General features: G+C 34.8%; 2 protein-coding genes across 8 annotated transcripts in view; one reads left to right on the forward strand and one right to left on the reverse strand.

Moving 5' to 3' along the window:
- Tpr (translocated promoter region, nuclear basket protein) overlaps positions 1-654 on the forward strand; it is a 60,150-nt gene extending 59,496 nt beyond the window's left edge. For all 3 annotated transcript variants that reach the window (XM_063239753.1, XM_063239754.1, XM_063239752.1), the window contains exon 51: positions 457-654. In XM_063239753.1, coding sequence (XP_063095823.1) covers positions 457-512 — 56 coding nt within the window. In that variant the 3' untranslated portion in view covers positions 513-654. The remainder of the gene's footprint in view (positions 1-456) is intronic.
- On the reverse strand, positions 193-16,687 carry Prg4 (proteoglycan 4). Of its 5 annotated transcripts, XM_063239756.1 has the most exons (13): positions 16,540-16,686; positions 15,857-15,958; positions 13,257-13,379; positions 11,624-11,743; positions 8,591-8,737; positions 7,970-8,092; positions 4,540-6,825; positions 3,860-3,937; positions 3,056-3,192; positions 2,648-2,804; positions 2,036-2,233; positions 1,464-1,589; positions 193-803 (listed from the first exon to the last, which is right to left on the reverse strand). In XM_063239756.1, exons 2-13 carry the CDS (start codon positions 15,930-15,932, stop codon positions 706-708), a joined length of 3,669 nt encoding a protein of 1,222 aa, XP_063095826.1. In that variant the 5' UTR covers positions 15,933-15,958; positions 16,540-16,686; the 3' UTR covers positions 193-705. The 5 variants fall into 5 exon arrangements, with proteins under 5 accessions (XP_063095826.1, XP_063095828.1, XP_063095827.1 ...); XM_063239758.1 differs by lacking the exon at positions 13,257-13,379 and having other exon boundaries at positions 16,540-16,687; XM_063239757.1 differs by lacking the exon at positions 7,970-8,092 and having other exon boundaries at positions 16,540-16,685.
- Between the last annotated feature and the right edge of the window lie 1,134 nt (positions 16,688-17,821).

Raw genomic sequence — 17,821 nt, forward strand, 5'->3', positions numbered from 1 at the left:
AATAAGTGGAACAAGTTCTTTAGTCATAAAGCTTCCAGTTTATTTTTTTCAAATGTACCAATACTAATTAAATATTATATATAATATTTAGTGATCAGGAAGCTTCTTATAGATATCTATATTCCATAGTTGTATAATGAGTGTGGGAGTGTTCTTTGTTTTCTCTCTTAAAGATTTGAAAAATTTAAAGTGTTGTAGTGCTATATGTTCATTGTCATTTATTGTTAAATGCTTTTTATGTAACAGAATAAAGCTTTGTGACTTTGTTATACTAGTTAAAAATGTAAAATTTTAATGCATCCAGGTTTTCTAATGTCACTTATATTCATACTATAAAAATATTAGTACAGTCTTTGTAATGATTTCCATTGAACGTATAGAAAAAGTAACAGTTTTATATCCATTATGTTCAGATATTTCATATTGTAAATCATTCTTCCTTTTGGTCTTTTACAGGTATAAGCCATGCAGTGGGAGGAAGAGGAGGGATAAATAGAGGAAATATTAACTAAATGGCCCATTAACTATAATAGTTGTGAATAAGATTGTCAGGTCTGTTTTAGTGTAATAATTATCAAGTTAAACATTTTTGTATTTAAATTGGTATGTTCATTTCAACATTCTTTATTAATAAAATGTATTTCATTGTCAAAATTTATCATCTTTTCTTTGTTTTAATTAGTTGACTCTTCTTTGTTCATCAGTCTAAGGACAGTTGTACCAGACTTTAGAGAGAGTCTGTCCAGAACGAGTAGTAATTGCTCTTGCTGTTCTGCTAGGCACATCGATGTTATAGTATTGATCTAAATAGAAAAGAAATCACTTTTTAAATTAAAAGTAAACAGAACATTTGAACTCAAAAATAATTTGAGTTGATTAATATACTCAAAGATAGTTTAGCATATTTATAGCAGAAATGATTTTGTTTGAACTTTCTGACAAAAATAATTGTCTTGATGGATTCACTTTTCAACATCTTTCAGTAAAATTAGACTGAATTCTTGAAGTAAGCATTTTAGAATAACCAAATTATTCTAAAAATAATTCATTTAGGTTTTGTACATTTTTAAAAATACTTTCTGGTGTCACATATATTGTAATATTTTGGAATAAATTAGATTTCTCGGCTTTTCATAGAAAAGTATCCTGGCTTAGTGTAATTTAATGTCTTTCTTATATGAAGATGCAAATGGCATCTGTTAAATGACTAATAGATGTAAAATACTATTTTCAATAATAATATTACTGAGGTATTATGTTTTATCATAATGTCATGAAAGATTGAGTTGCAGTCCTCTCCAATTTAATTTAAATTAAAATACTGTCCACAGCAATTAATGTAAGTATTATAGCTGAACTCATTACCTTTAGTTGCCATTGTGCATTGGCATTTTTGCTTGAATTAGTACATTCACAAATGAGATTAACTCAGGAAGCTATTATGATTTTACTTAGTAACTTACCATTAGAAAAGGCGTAGTAATCATAGCCATCAGGCTTTCTAATGTTGGGCAGTGTTACAGCTGAGGTAACCACACTTGGAAATCCTCTCCACATTGTACTCATTTTAATTTCATTATGGAGAAAACCTATAAAAGACATTTTTAATAGAAGCTATCAGATTAAAAGGCAGTTTACAATCTTAGAAAGGGCTAGACAAACCTGGATTTTAATCGTAGTTTGTTGACTGAAGAGCTCCATTACTTAGGTAGGTGAGTTAATTTCTTTGCCCCAGTTTTTGCCTTCTGATGTGGCCCTGTACTACCTTTTAGGACAATTCTGAGGCTTTTAGATTTGTTATACATCACTTTTGATAAGAAGTGCTTGATAAAAAGTGTTTATTAACAAATTTAAATGCTTTCCCTACTCACAAAGAAAAAGATTTGATCTTTGGTTATTCACTAAGGCAAATTGATGTGTTTTGCATCAATAAATTGAAATTACTGTGGCTATTTAGTTAGTGCTTATAAGCCTTTATGAGAAAATATCACATCTGCTTCATGTATAGAGATTTTTATTGCAGTTAAAATGTTACCTTTGTCTTGATAAGCGACTCTGACAGGGGAATAGTGAATTCTGATGGTGTGTGTTTGAAAAGGTTCTACTGCCCGTTCAAAACGACGTCTCCTAACTTGTGCTACATCTCCATACACTGAATAATGTACAGCAGGTCTTCTTCCAGTGCACTTTTTGTTGGGCTCCTGTTTATAAATATACTGCTGAATGTTGCCACCTGTTATATATTAGAAAATCACACAGAATAGGAAATTTTGTATTAATCCACCTAGAAAATTTGGAAAAACCATTTACAGCCTGAATGAAATTATTGGAATTTTTTTAAAAAAATGAATTCAGATACTATGGATGGCTCTATGGACTATTATGAAAATAAGCACTAAACCACTTAGAATACATTCAGCATATTACATAATTATGCATTTAACTGAAAGTAAGTGACTTGACTCTTTACATCAAGGCTTTAACACAGATGTAGAAGATTTAAATAATTTTTAACTACCTTCAGTTTTCATTAAAATAATTCTAGTCATAAAAGATAACCTTTTGACAGTAGATGCAGTAATAAATGGAAATATTAAAAATCAATTCTTAAAATTTGTTATAGTTTTGTCAATTACGTAGCACATACCTCTCTTGAAAAAATATACAGATTCAGGTCTGTTCTTGTGTTTAGCTATTGGAAGAGCTGCTACTATATTTCCCGATAATCCTCCAAATCCTTTAACAATTAATTTAGGATACCCTGGATCTTTTATGTCATTGGTGAAACGCCAGTACTGTGAATCCTGACAATTGAAAAAAAAAAAAAATGATGTTGATAGTTTTGGTGAAAAAGGGTCAGAAATCATTCTTATGCTTTTGTATAGGGAAAAAGTGTTGACTTAAATATGTAAGTAGGCTATTAATATCAAAATAAGAGTCCTTTTGATAATAAAATGTTCATGAAGATATGAAACATTTCTGAATTGGAAGTTGGGTGATTTGTATTATAATTTACAATCACTTTTTTAATTTCACTCATAACTATTTTTATTACCTTAAAGAAAAAAGTTTTTCCTTCACAGTTGCATCTAGTAAAAACAGTGTCAATGGGAGAAGGAATACCCCAGACTTCAGTAATTCTTCTAGCTGGAGATGGTGGGCTGAATGGATTTAGCGTCCAGAAATAATGACCTAAAATTTAAAGAGATGCATCAGCCTACAAGCCAAGTACTGAAACTCATTGCTAAAGAAACCAAAAATGAAAACCTTTTAGTGATTATTACAAAGAACAAATTGCATCTATCAAGAAGATGGCATCAGAAATAGTCAAATGCAGAAGAGTATTTGAATATTTCTGAATAGATATTTCCCAAGAATGAAGTTTAACATACCAAATGTTTTTGTTTTCTAGCTCTGGAAAAAACCTTTTCACTGTGTAGCAGGAAAGTCAGTTCTCTCTGAATTGCAATGTCTATCTTTTAGAATTAAAGAATTACAATTTAATGACTACTAAAATCTCTTCAGCCTCTAGATTATACATATTTTAAAACTGGATTAGCAGAATCTGCAGCAAATTAACATGAAATAAGTGCCATTGTCATTTTCTGAGGTTAGCACCTTCGAACACAACAACTGAGGATTAAAATGTAAGTAGTATCAGTTCAAGATCTTTGTTCTTTTATGTTTCTAATTTTGTTTGCCCAGTGTTTTAATAGTAACTTAGATTCTCATTGTGTAAGACAGATTTGTGTGTCAAGTTCCCCTCCACAAAGTTCAACCCACACTAGGTATCTATCAAGAGTCTCATAAATACCAGAGCAAAATAATAGGAAAATACCAAAGTACGTATGTAGCTCACCTCGAAATGCAACCAGTGTCCCATTGTACAAAGTGGTCAGTCCATCTACTGGCTTACCGTTGCATAAATTGGTCTCATCTAAAACAAATTAAGAAATAGAAAGCAAAATAAGAAAAATGTTCTTTTCACATCCTCTCATAGGATTGTTGCCTGTTTATCTTCTTAAACTCAAGTACAGTTTGAAGCATTTACATTTTAGAGATGAAAAAGGTATTTAATAATTCCAATTTACCTAAAGGTGAATTTTGAAAATAGTATATAAAAAGAAATCTAAATGGGCCAAATTGTTTTGATATCAATATAAATTAGCCATTTTTTTGTAAGTTTAAAATAATATTTTTAGTCTTTGCAGTTTTGGTTGATTTGGAAAAAAATAATAAAACTTTGCTCTGCCTTACTCTTTAAGAGTAGATTCCCAACTAACCTTTTTGACATTTATGTATACTCTCTGCTTCTATACTGACAGTGAAACTGAATTCTTAACTCTACATTACTACTTGGTTGTCTGAAAAGTATGTAAGCTTACTGTCTTACTCCTCTGCTTACTTAAAGGGAAGCAGTAAAACTTCACAAATCAGCGAAGTTGGGCTCTAGATATTAGAGTGACGCTAAAACAGAGCATTGTGGTTCAAATAGGTAGAAATTAATACCAGTTTTAAAATGAAAATAACTAATATTACCTGAAAGCATGGAGTTGATGCCAATCTCTCGATTGGGTAGTCTCACAAAGTGATCAATTCCTGGAATAATGATAGGAGTTAATACAGGAGGCCTAGGAATCATATGAGGTTTTTCTCCTTCAGTACCAACTGCATCTTCGTTCTCTGGATTTCCTTCAACTATTTCTGAATTTGGAGTCTGATTAGGACTAGTGGTAGTTTGGATTGTGAATTTTGCCAAAGAGGTAGGGTTTAAATGGATTGGTGTTGTCTTTGGGGGAATTGGCGTAGTCTTTGGTTTTCTCACTTTAGGTATGCTTGGCTTTTTAGTAGAAACAGGCTTTTTGGGTGCTTTCGTTGGGTTTTTGGTGGAAGGTTTTTTGGGTGCTTTCGTTGGCTTCTGGGGTTTTGAAGTTGTTGCTTTAGAGTTAGTAGGCATATCTTTTGGTCCAGTGTTTGTTTCTTCAGGTTTATTTATAGTCTCTTCAGTTGTAGTTACTTTGGGTGCAAAAGTTGTTGATTTCAAAGTAGTAGTTTTGAATGATGTTGAATCTTGAGTTATAGATGTTACTTGCATAGTAGTACCTGTTGGTTTGGATTCAGTCTTTTCTTCTGCTATAGTTCCTGTCCCTTTTATTGTACTCGTAAGAGTATCAGTTGTAATTTCGGGTGTAGGATGTATTTCTTTTTCTATTGTCTTATCTTTAGCTACTGTCGTCATTTCAGGTTTGGCCACTGCAGTAGTCTTGGCCATTGGTAAGGCAGGCTCCTTGGGACTTCTGTCAAGAGCTTTTGGTGTGGGTTCTAAAGAAAAATCAGGAGTTGCTTCAACAGATGTCTTCAGGGTAGTAGGAGGCTTCATGGTGGTGGTTGGAGCTGATGTCTTATGAGTAGTTGGTGCAGGCTCCTCAGGGGTAGTGGGGACTGGTTCCTTTGATGTGGTGGGAGATGGCTCTTTGAGAGTAGAGGGTGCAGACTCCTTGGGAGTGGTGGGAACTGGTTCCTTGGTTGTTGTGGATGTAGGTTTTTTGGTGGCAGTAGGTACAGGCTCCTTAGGGCTGGTAGGAGCTGGTATTTTGGGAGTGGTAGATGCAGCTTCCTTTGGGGCCATAGGAGCTGGTTCCTTTGTGGTGGTGGGTATGGGCTCCTTGGTGACGGTTACAAGTTCCTTGGGAATATTGAGAGATGGTTCCTTGGGGGAGGTAGGAGTGTTTTCCTTGGGGGTAGTGGGGACAGCCTCCTTGGGAATAGTGGGAGCTGGTTTCTTGGTGGTAGTGGGTACAGGCTCTTTAGGAGTGGTGGGAACTGTTTCCTTGGTAGCGGTGGGTGAAGGCTTCTTAGGGGTGGTGGGAACTGGTTCCTTGGTGGTGGTGATTAAAGGCTCCTTAGAGGTGATAGGAGCTGGTTCCTTGGGAGTAGGTATAGGCTGCTTAGGGGTGGTTGGAGCTGGTTCCTTGGGAGTGGTAGGTGTAGGCTGCTTAGGAGTAGTTGGAGCTGGTTCCTTGGGAATGGTAGGTGTAGGCTGCTTGGGGGTGGTTGGAGCTGGTTCCTTGGGAATGGTAGGTATAGGCTGCTTAGGAGTAGTTGGAGCTGGTTCTTTGGGAGTGGTAGGTGTAGGCTGCTTGGGGGTGGTTGGAGCTGGTTCCTTGGGAGTGGTAGGTGTAGGCTGCTTAGGAGTAGTTGGAGCTGGTTCTTTGGGAGTGGTAGGTGTAGGCTGCTTAGGAGTAGTTGGAGCTGGTTCTTTGGGAGTGGTAGGTGTAGGCTGCTTGGGGGTGGTAGTAGCTGGTTCCTTGGTGGTAGTGGATACTGGCTTCTTGGTATTGGGTGCAGCTTCCTTGGAGGTGGTAGTTGTTTCCTTGGGTGTTGCAGGGGTAGGCTTTTGGGGAGTGGTCACAGCAGAAGCTTTGGTTGTAGTTTCAGCTTTGGGTGTAGGTTTAGCAGGAACTTCAGGTGTGGGTACAGAATCTTTGGCAGATGTTTTCTCTGAACTCCGTGTCTCTTTGGCTGAAGTCTTTTCTTTTGCACTATTTGTTTTAGTAGACTCTTTAGTTTCCACTGTTATGTCTTTATTGGCTGGTGGAGGTGTTTCCTTGGATGTGTCAAGATTAGATGGGAGACTGGGTTTAGGAGTTGTTGGTTTTACTGTTGTACTCTTGGGAGATGTAGTTACTTTATTGGGTTGTGTGGTAGCAATGTCAGGAGCTGGAGTGAGCTTAGAATCACCACTGTCCTGTCCACTTCCAGCTTCATCAATTGATGGCTCTGGGGCAGGTTCCTTTTTTGGAGTTCTTTTCTTATTATCTTTTACTAGGAAAAAAATAACACATTTGTTATTTTTAATAGCTTTTTCTTCTTTAGTAGTAACCTAAAAGATCTCATCACTGGCTAGCTGTATACGTCTAGGCAAATTTCTGAACTTTAATATGTCCATTGATTTTAATATAAAACTAATACTCAAGCTGTCTTTCAGGGCTGAATAAGATAAAATATGAAATGCACAAATAAAACCCTAAACAGTTAACACTGCACATGGTAGCCAGTGGCAACTCTGAAATCACCAAAGTGACCAATAACACTAATTCATCTTTTATATTACTGTTCTTCACCCCTTACTTTCTCCATCCTCTGTTCCTCACCAGGCTGCCCCTTCTCCTTGAAAAGATGGCACCAATGTCTTATATTTTCACCACTCCAGCTACCTGAGAACTATTAACTGCTGTCTTTCCTCTGCACAGCTAAACTTGACAGTCTATAGCAGAACATGAGGATGCCAGGGCAGCAAAAAGACTGTTAAACAAGATTTCCCATGACAGCTTTCCCCTGCTTGAGCTACAAAACTCAAGGGACACTTTACAAACAAATTCCATTTAGCAAATGAAAGTAATTCTGCTGTACATAATATTCTTGAATGACAAAAGAGTCAATGTCTGGCTTTTCAGCTGGAGAGTCTCTTCAGAGAAAATCAAACGATCTAGGAAATAGAATTCTTCAAAACTCCAGTCATAACTTACTAGGGAAATAATAAAGGTTTGTAAAATAGGCATAATAATTCCATGGAGGCTTATGAGAATTTAATGGATTAATATTTGTAAAAGATGGAAAGCACCGTGTAAGTGATAAATAAAGCTGGGGAAGGAAAAATGAAAACCCAATAAAGATAGTGGAAGAAGAAACCAAAATGATCAGGTAGACAGGATCCGCAGTAGAACACCATAATCACTCCTACCAGCCTGTTACAGCATCTTCTTATCCTTTGCTTTTAACATAGCTTGTTAGCATCTTGGCAGTTATTTCCTATGGAAAGTATTCCTTTGGCACTTTCTAAGTGTGTTTTATAAAATTATTCACCACCCTCAAATATTGTGATATTCTCATCATTCTACCAACACTCATTACTTTTAAAAATTAAGTTGGCATTGATATAGTCTTTGATCTTTATCAATGCTCAAACCTTTGGGTTTCTTCTGTAATTCTTTATTAGCAGCTGAGTTTTTGGAAGACTTGATTTTCCGAATAGTTGAAGAAGAAGAAGAAGAGGAGGAGGAAGACTCTTGGTTTTCAGAAACAGAACGTTCTATAAATCAAATAAAAAGGTTGATCACACCAACTGTGATTTTTTAAAAAATGCCACTCCAAATACATTAAAAATTGATGAGAACTGATCTACAAATATCTTGTGTTCTATTTTTGTTTTATTGATAGTATGATCAAATGCCTTTTGAATTTGTCAATTAAAAGCAAGGCACCTGAGCTTATCACACACAGTAGCAATAAAACACTCTTGACTTCCCCACATCTGCCAAAATTTCTCACAGAATCCAACTGCTCTGCAAAGAAACTTATACAGTAAGATCAGTCCCTTATGATGACTTTCACCAAGACTCATGCTGAATTTGGTAAATAAAGGAAGATACACCTGAGATATTCTTTAGCTTAAACTTTGTCTTAAGGTAACTAAACCAAAAATGTAATGAGCCTTTCATAAGCTTACCCACTAGAATACTCATACAGGTAGTTCACCTACAGATAATTTCATCTAAGAAATCTTTAATTGTATCTGCCATCTTCCTACCTTCTGTTATTTCCTCTGATTCTATAACTTTCTTAGTCTTCTTCTTTTTTGGTGATTTGGGTGAACGTTTGGTGGTTGATTTGATGGTTTGAGATGCTCTTGGAGGCGGAGGTGCAGTCTTTGAAGGTGGTGATGTGGGATTATGCACTGAGGCCAAGCAAGACAGTTTGGTTAACATCTGGTTTGTATTTATCAGCACTGCTAACTGGAAAGCACAGATGCTTATAGTTTGAAGCATAGATGATGGTAAAAGCCAGTGCCAGAAGGCTGCAGCCCAACACAACTCCAAACCTGTTAATTCTAAGGATTCTTTGTTATAAAAGACTGATTCTCAAATTGTAGTATGTAAATTACAGCAGGAAGCAAAGTCTCAGGAAGCAGAAGGCTTAAATTGCTGTCCTTGTCCTGGATGTTTTTACCATGTTAACCTTAAGCAAATAGGCTAACTCCTTTTGAATTTCATTTGCTTGTCTGCAAATTGAGATGTTTATTCAAAGATGATTTCTAAATGTGTTTGCCTCCTTAAAACATGCTTGAGTCTATGAACTTCAATCTGTTCAACCACATTTTCATGAGTATAAAAACTAATACTGTTTATGGATGACAGGATATTCAATCTTTTGAGCATAAGAGTATGATAATTATATTTTTCTGACTGTTTCTTAAAGAATAAAAAGTAGAAGTCATGATGCACGCTTGTAGTCCCACATACTTAGGCAACTAAAGCCTAAGGAGGATTGTAAATTTAAGCTTAGCTTGAACAACTTAATGAGACCTTGTCTCAGAATAAAATTTTAAAAGGGGTTGGGGATGCAACTTAGTGGTAGAGCACTTGCCTCACATGTGTGACACCCTAGAGTCAATCCTTAGCACCTGATCAAGTGTGGTGTCATTCTAGCACTTGAGAAGCAGAATCAGGAGAATTTCTGTGAGTTCAAGGCCAGCCTGAACACATAAATGAGACTTTATCTAAAAAAAAAACAAAAAAAAAAAAAAACCATGAAGGAATCCTCAGTACTACCAAATAAATAAACAAATTTGTAGTATTTTTTTAAAGGGCTGGCAATGTAACTCAGTGGTAGAGTGCTTTCATAGCATGTGTATGCCCCTCAATTGAAGTCCAATACTGCAAGAAAATGTAACTATATATTTTCTCTAATACGCATTCAAATCAAATGATGCCAATTTGCCTTTCACTATGAAAGTTGTATGTATTATTCTGCAGATTTCACAATTGAGTGTTACATGCTTTTCCACAGTGTTTCCCTTCCCAGTAAACAACTGTTAATAGTATGATGTGTCTATTCTTAATCTTTACTTCACATCTCATCCACCAATTCCTTTCATCTCTAGACATGAAAGCATGGAATATTATTTTTAAATCACTAAACCAGAAGAAAAGGAGAGGCCATTAGAAAGATAAGGAAACAGGGCAGTGTGTACTCTGGATGAAAAAGTGCTGTGCTAAACCCCACCATTCCCACCCACAGCTCCTCAGAACTCCATTGCTGTGAGCTTCGCGACCACACCACTAGACCTCATCCTCTTTCTTCTCCCAGCCAACAAAAAGCAAGTACACAACTGTATCCCAAGTTGAGTAACATTTCTGACATATACTATTTAGTGATTTGGTGCAAAACAGAAGACATTTAGTTGGGATACCTTCTATTCTTGAAACGTTAAGATTTTAGAAACATGAAAGCCTATAAACAGTATTTGTAGCAAGCCTGAAACAACTCTGTGGATGAGATTCGAGTTGTTTGTTTTGTTTTGTTTTTTTAATGAAGTACTGAAGCTGAGGGTAGTTTCTTTGTTTTCATTGAATTCTGTAAATGAAGTTACAGATTTATCTTCACGACAATTTATCATTTGTTAAATTTATCTCAACCTCAGATGTAGCAAAACTTCATAGCATAAAATACAGTCCTTCTTAAAATATTCTCTCAATACTTCCTCACTTTCTAACCATCTTGCCTCCCCATCCATCCTTTGCCAAAGTAAATTCCTAGGTTTTTCTTTGTCTCACAGCCAAAACAATTATCAAGATAATGAGTAAATATGTGTCTTCCATCATGGAGCCTTCTGAAAGCTACAAGAATGCTGAACTCTGAAGTTTTGATTCTAAGGGTTTTGTCTGCATTATTTTTGGAATGTTTTCCAATGAAATCACAGATCAGTTAAGAAACATCCTTCAACTCTGCTAATAGTTTTCTACTCTATTTCTCCACTGTTCTAAAGAAGCAGGCGGTATAGCTTTGTTTAAATAAAATATGATTGAATAAACTTTGCTTATTTTTTACTTTTACCACCATAAATATTCTTTTTAAAAAACAAAATAGAGATTATGAACAAATACTTGGTATCTGGATAGATACATTGAGGGAAATCTGGAGGACTTAGATTAGAGTATTTCTTTAGGATTTGACCAGAGAACATTTTAAATGATACAAACATTTTGTTCACTCTACCATAACAGACATGTATCTGGACAGTACTGAGGGAATGGTAAGATGTAAAGGAACATTTAGTTCACACTTAAATTCTTGACATATTTGCATGCAAATTTAGTGGCTTAGGCTAACTTGTAAATTAACTTTTTTTTGGAGAATCTGTATCAATTCTGTGCTTATATATATACTCAAATATTTACATCCAAGCATACATAACTCAAAGGACAGTTGACTTCATAAAGTTAGAACCACTAAGATGAAACAAGAAATCATTGAGTGAGGTGTGACTACTTTTGGTTTAACCTTAAATGGAACCACATTGGAAGAAGAAAGCATATACATTCAGCCCTTGTCCTCCGTCTGATGCTCCCAGAGCCTGGCTGAGCCAAGAGATGCTGCTGCGAGAAGCTTCTTTTCTTCTTTATTTCATCTTTATGAAACAAAATTAGTGTGCAATAGCTTATACGTTACTACATTCACTACCAACTTGGACCACAAGTTAGGTATTATCAGTAAAGTTAAGGTAGGCACACAGATACAGCTACCTGTACTGAGAAGGACCGACTGCTACCACAGTGCTTACCTGCTGCACAGAAAGTGTCATAGTCCGGACAGCACTTGCCATACTTCTCACACTGGGCGTCACAGTCACATTCCCTCCCTCGGGAGAAGGACTCGAAGCAGCGGCCTTTACAGGAAAGCTCTACCCAGAGCAAAACAAACATTATGGTTATTGACTATTGATTATAAATCCATATTCATGTATTTAGCCAACCATTTCCCACCTCAGAGCTCACTACAGTACTAAAGCTGCATTCTTAAGTCTTCTACTTGGAATTTGGAGTATATCATCCAGTAAAAATGGATGATGTTCCAAATGGAGACAGCCCGAGTCAGAAATGCTGACACAGAAATGTTCTGTACCCTTCAAGGTGCCATGAGACACTCCAAGGCTTCCATAGCCACTTACATGTATGGATGGAAAGTTAGAAAATGTTTAAATAGTGAAATACTCTTCATATGAAATCTTTGTCTTTTCACCTCATACTATTGATTTGTAGTACTGTTTATATTTAAAACTGCTTGAATATAAATGATTTGCTGTTGAGGCTCAAAACATTTATAATACAAAGAAATTTTTATTATGGCAAAGTAGGTGAGGTGTAGAGTTGAAGATTTCAGGCTGAGTATAGTGGATAAGCCTATAATCGCATCATCCCGGGGAAGTAGGAGGGTCACAAGTTTGAGTTTAGTCTGGATAATTTAGTGATTTATCAAGACTTTATCTCAAAAATTTAAAAGGCTTAGGGATGTAGTTCAGTGCAAATTCTCTGAGTTCAATGCTCAGTACAAAAAAAGAAGAAAAACAAACAGATTTTAGCCTAATCCCATCAGTGTGAATGATCTTGAGAGACCTATTCATTTTAAGTTGGTCAAAGATACAAGTGTGGCCTGAGGATGTAGCTCAGTGGTAGAGTACTTGCCTGGCATGCATAAGGCCTTACGTTTGAGTCTCAGTACCACCAAAAAAAAAAAAAAAAAAAAAAAAAAAAAAAAAAAAAAAAAAGCAAACAGCTTCACGCAAAAATTCTAAAAGAAAGCTAAGTTCTGTAAAATTTTAATTATAATTTTTATAAATTGAATATGAAATGTTTCTGTCAATAGTAAAATGGCCCAAAATATCATCATTGAAATCTCAGTCATAATTTAAAATTCAGCTCTGCTGTGTATTAACTGAAACTACTCATCATTGTTAAATACTAGTGCTTCATCCTTAGGAATGTCTTTTTCAAGTAAGTTATAAACATGTTAATACCCCCAATGTCAAACAATATACAAGATTGTTCTTGTTTCCTATGGACCTTTTGATGAAATGTTGAAAAACCCCATCACTAAACAATTATGTATCTGGTTGTTGGTAAAGAATTACATATCACCTAATGGCTCCTGAGTCAATGTTAAGTCTTTTTTTAAAACAAGAAGTTTCACTTGGAGCAAGTCAATAATTCTGTGCAAGTGACAGATTTCCAACCTCCACATCCCAGCCCCCTTTGATACCATTCTTAGGAACAGCTCTGTGCAACATTTATGCAAGCGTAGGGAAAGGCATTGGAGCAAAGGAAGTGAAACAGAGGGAAAGCAGCACGGCAGTGGGTGCTGGGGAAGCTCACAGAACCGCCCTTCTTAACAGAGGAGGCACCGCTCTCAGGACTCACCTGTGGTGCAGACTTTCTTGAAATCAGAGCAGCACTCCATGTAGTGTTGACAATTATAGTCACAGTTGCAGATGGCATCTCTAGAATACCCTTCCCCACATCTCCCTGCACAGCTTGTTAGATCTAAAATTATACAATACTAGGGTAAACATGGCCAAACCACTTTTAGAAAGGGAGAGACCTAACAAGGAGTACAAAACTGATTGATTGATAAGGAACAAGTTTACTGATTGGAAAAAAAAAACAAAAAAAAAACAAAAACTAAAAATGGTGGGTGATAGACCAAGCTGATATTTGGCTGATTTGTGATCTTGATCATGACACTTTATTCTTTATCAGATTGAGAAGATAAATATACCATTGTAAACCTCAGGCATAGTAGTGGCTTACTTTGAAGAGTGATGCTGTGGGGGGAGAGATAGAAGCTACAGCTAATCGTGAGGCAGGCTGTTGTCTTGATGATTACTAGTCGTCACTGATTAAGCATTGCTGTGCCAGTTTGGAGTCAACACTGCGGCTAACATTATAAAAATGTTTTCCAGAGGCTTTTAGCCCTTTGAGAGGTTTTCCCAAAAAGTTGAAACACTAAAATTTTAATAACTTGTCAGTGGCACAGCTGGTTATTAGTTCAATTATATATGTATGTATTACAGGTTGAATAACACCTACTAATTATTTGCAGTGATCTATTTTACTCTTACAAGTACCTTTATGTGGATAGTAAATTATATGATCATTCTAAATAAACAGCCAATCTAGAATTTGAACTCTGATTCATCTGATTCCAAAGTCCATTACATTGCCACTCATTCTGATGATGAGTTTAAAAGAAGCTAGTTATGTGAGCATAGTCTTTACTACATTTTCTTCTCTTTCATTGGTGAGAATACTAAAGAACCCTGGAACAGCATCTGAGCATGAATATAAATGTTCAGAATTTTTCTGGACAAAGAAACAATAACAAAGTCATAACTATCTTTCCACAATTTCTAAAAGTCATAAATGACACCTTAAAACCCTCCCTGAAAAACCCACGGTGGTGTAACAATGGAATTCATCTCTGGAATAGAAATTGGTAGGTTCAGTGTCCTAAATCCACAGAAGAATGTTGAAACACACTGAAAAAAATCTCAAAAGGAGAGAATCCAGGAAAGTTAAAGTCTTAATATGCAAATAAACAATAGAGTAGGATCATTTTCAGAATTTTTTGAATAAATATATGTGTGCAGTACATACAAAATGCATATATAGTGTATGTACATAAATACATATATTATATATAATGAAAAAAGAATGAGAAGCAGTTCAGAAGGCAAGAGAAGCAGACAAAACAGCATCACAAGAATGTTCTTTGACATTTGGCAGATTTCTGAACTTTATCTATATGGGAAAAGTTAATTTTCATAGATGAAGTGTCTGTCCTATTTTCATTGCTATTAAATTTAGCCAATAATTTAAATTTTATTTATTTAAAAGAAAGTAACCCTTAGTGAACAATCAATTGTATTAGAGTAGAAAAGCTGACTTAAGAGATGCACCGGTGTTATAATTCTTGTTTCAGCCTTATGAGAGAGACCTGTAGTATCTGGAAAGACCAGAGTAGACATCATTCCTAACTAAATACTCATATTTGCTTGTTTTTCCATCTTTTCTTATCAAAACATTTCTGCAGCTATGCCTATGCAGGCAATTTTATCTCAGATTTCAGGAGAATTTTAGGTATTTACCAGAAATGTCTACTTTACAAATAAATGGACAGTTTTGGTACCAACTATCTGTCTTGATTTTTCTTTTTTTCAGATTTTTGCATGTAAAATGTTGGAAAAAGGAAAGCTAGGCATTACTAGCACTATACAATCTAAATGTAGTGCTAGAGACATTGGCTAGTGTGATTAGGTTGAGTACATGTTGGCATTCTTGAAAAACTTGTTCATTCAGGACTGACTCTGGGGTAGACTATGAATAACTCAATATTACAACACAAAATGATATTTATGTCTCTATAACTTCATATTTAGAGGAACAAACATTGTAAGAAAGAACACTTACAATTAATAAAATTAAATATGAAATCACCATCTAAATGATGTCAAAGTAAGTTTTTATCAACAATTCATTTGATGGAAAAGCTAAATTTATCAACATATAAGTAAAATTATGTCAATTAAACATTGTTTAAGTTTCAGTTATTTTTATGCTATTATACAGTTTAATAACAAATGTTTGTGTGTTTGAAACTTTTGGAAGAATCGTAGAAGTAAGTGCCAAAATTACAGTATTTTATACAAAAGTTCAGGGCTGTGGGTATAGCTCAGTGATAGAGTACTAGCCTAAGGTATGAGGTCCTGGGGTTTGATCCCAGAACTACAAAATAAACAAAACAAACAAATTTTCTTGAAAGATTTTTCAATGCAAGAGAAAAAGATGATAATTATAAAACACTCATGAATATATCACATAAGTTTTATGTAATTTTAAGGTTATACTAATTATTAAATTAAGCAAATGTAAATTTGTAGAAATCTATTTTATGTCACTGTTTTGAAAATAAAGTGTTAGCAGTAGTTTTTAAATAAGACAATTTTTGATGGTTAAGGTACCTTGAGACGAAACTTGCTGAACCAAACAAACAGAAAGTAGCAGCAGCAAGACAACGGGAAGTAATTTCCACTCCATGGTTGTTTTCAGTTCCTGTCCCCTCACTGGAGATAAAATAAAGCACCAGCAAACAGCTTTTTACTCTCACCACTAAATAATGCAAGTTATACACAATGCTTCAATAATTTTCAAAATGTAATTTAGTAATAAAACAACTCCATTCCTAAAACTAGACTTTCAAAAATTTTTTTATTAATTCAACAGGATCAATTTAAGTTCTATAAAAAATATTTGACCACTATATTTAATCTTACACAGACCAAGTTATCAAACCACCTCAATCATATTCTTGAGCATTTTAATACTTTAGAAATCACCAAAATAGAAAACTGACATCTTAAAACTCTATTCAAAGTAGAGCATGTACTCACAGTACAAGGTTGAAATCCTGTCTTGGGAAAAAAATGTTACTAGCTTCAGTAAAATTTAATTTAACAAGCAACACAGAGTTAGTGTTCCAACTTTCCTTTAACTTTCAATATAAATTTTAGGCTTCAAACAGGTGCATTGCATAATAAATATGATCCTTTTCAAAAGCCTCCAACTACTACCCTTATAAACCTTTTCCAATACTTTTAATGAAAACATATTTAATACCATAAAGTAAGTTAATTTTGACACTTACCGTAAAAGAATAGATGAATTTCTCCAATGTCCTGGAAGTCTTATATATCAGGGTAAATATATTGGGATGAACCAATGAGTCCAAAGGTTAGACAAAATCAACAGTGACAGCCTATGAAATCAAACTTTCCTCATTTATTGGAAGAGGGCCCAGACGACTAGACTTAGGCAACATCTGGAAAAATGACTGCTACAAAATAAACTTAGATTTATTGGTTAAACAACATTTGTAATTTCTAAGTGAAATGAACAAATTGTTCTGAGATGGCAAATTATTCTGGCAGGCTTTAACTAATATATCAAAGTCACAATTTAAAAATAATCGAACAGTGATTCTCTCTCTCTCTTTTTCTCTCTCTCTCTCACTCCCTTTCTTTATTTACATATTTTCTGTTCCTTCAGATGAATCTAGCAAAGGTGGTTTGGAATTGAATGTAGTGTTAGCTTGGGTCATTAAATTTCTTAACTTCTACCAACAAATCAAGTGTACTGTATGTTTCTATTCTTAAATATTTTTATTTTTCTAATTGAGATGCATGTTTTCTATGCTCTTAATTACCTACAGTAAGTTACCAAAGTTTCTTTTACCATATAATAACCTTAAAAATTGTATCGATACTTCCTTCAGCCCCTTTGTTCAAGATGAGCAGTGTTTGGAAAAGGGCTTTTAAATTACCAATTTATCTACCTTGTCACAGAGGAAATGTGAACCATCAACCTTGCAAATCTAGAGCAGCTCTGTTTTAGGTTTAACCTGATCTTGTTATAGAAAATTCTTGCTCAAATCTTTCCCATCAGATTAACTTCTTTTTCATGTATTAAAGTTTCCTGAAAACCTTCCCAGATCAATTCAAATTTCATCCAGAATTAGAATCAACAAACATACTACATTTTATTTAAATTATCTCCCCATTTGTCTCCCACCTCTACCAGACTGATTTCTTTAAAGTCAAAAACACCTAAATCTTAATTCTAATAGATAATCCAGTGCTTTGCCGAGTTTGCATAATAACACATGCTTGGTGAACCAAACTGTTCTAGCCAAATACTGCCATGTACAACATATCCAGTAGATGTTGTGGTTAGTTAACACAAAATGCGTTTAAATACAATATAACCAGCCATGTTTTACAAATAAGATGAAATCCAAAAATAGAGAATCTGTAACAATTTCATCCAAAACTCTATAAGTGCCAGAATCAAGATTTGAACTCATGTTTATGCATAGGTTTATGAGATTATGATAGGGGTTGTAAACATCTCTTTTTTCCTTTAATGCTTAT

Source organism: Cavia porcellus, unplaced genomic scaffold, assembly GCF_034190915.1.
Source record: "Cavia porcellus strain 051 isolate PalLab524CR breed Dunkin Hartley unplaced genomic scaffold, mCavPor4.1 scaffold_29, whole genome shotgun sequence".
NCBI lineage: Eukaryota > Metazoa > Chordata > Mammalia > Rodentia > Caviidae > Cavia > Cavia porcellus.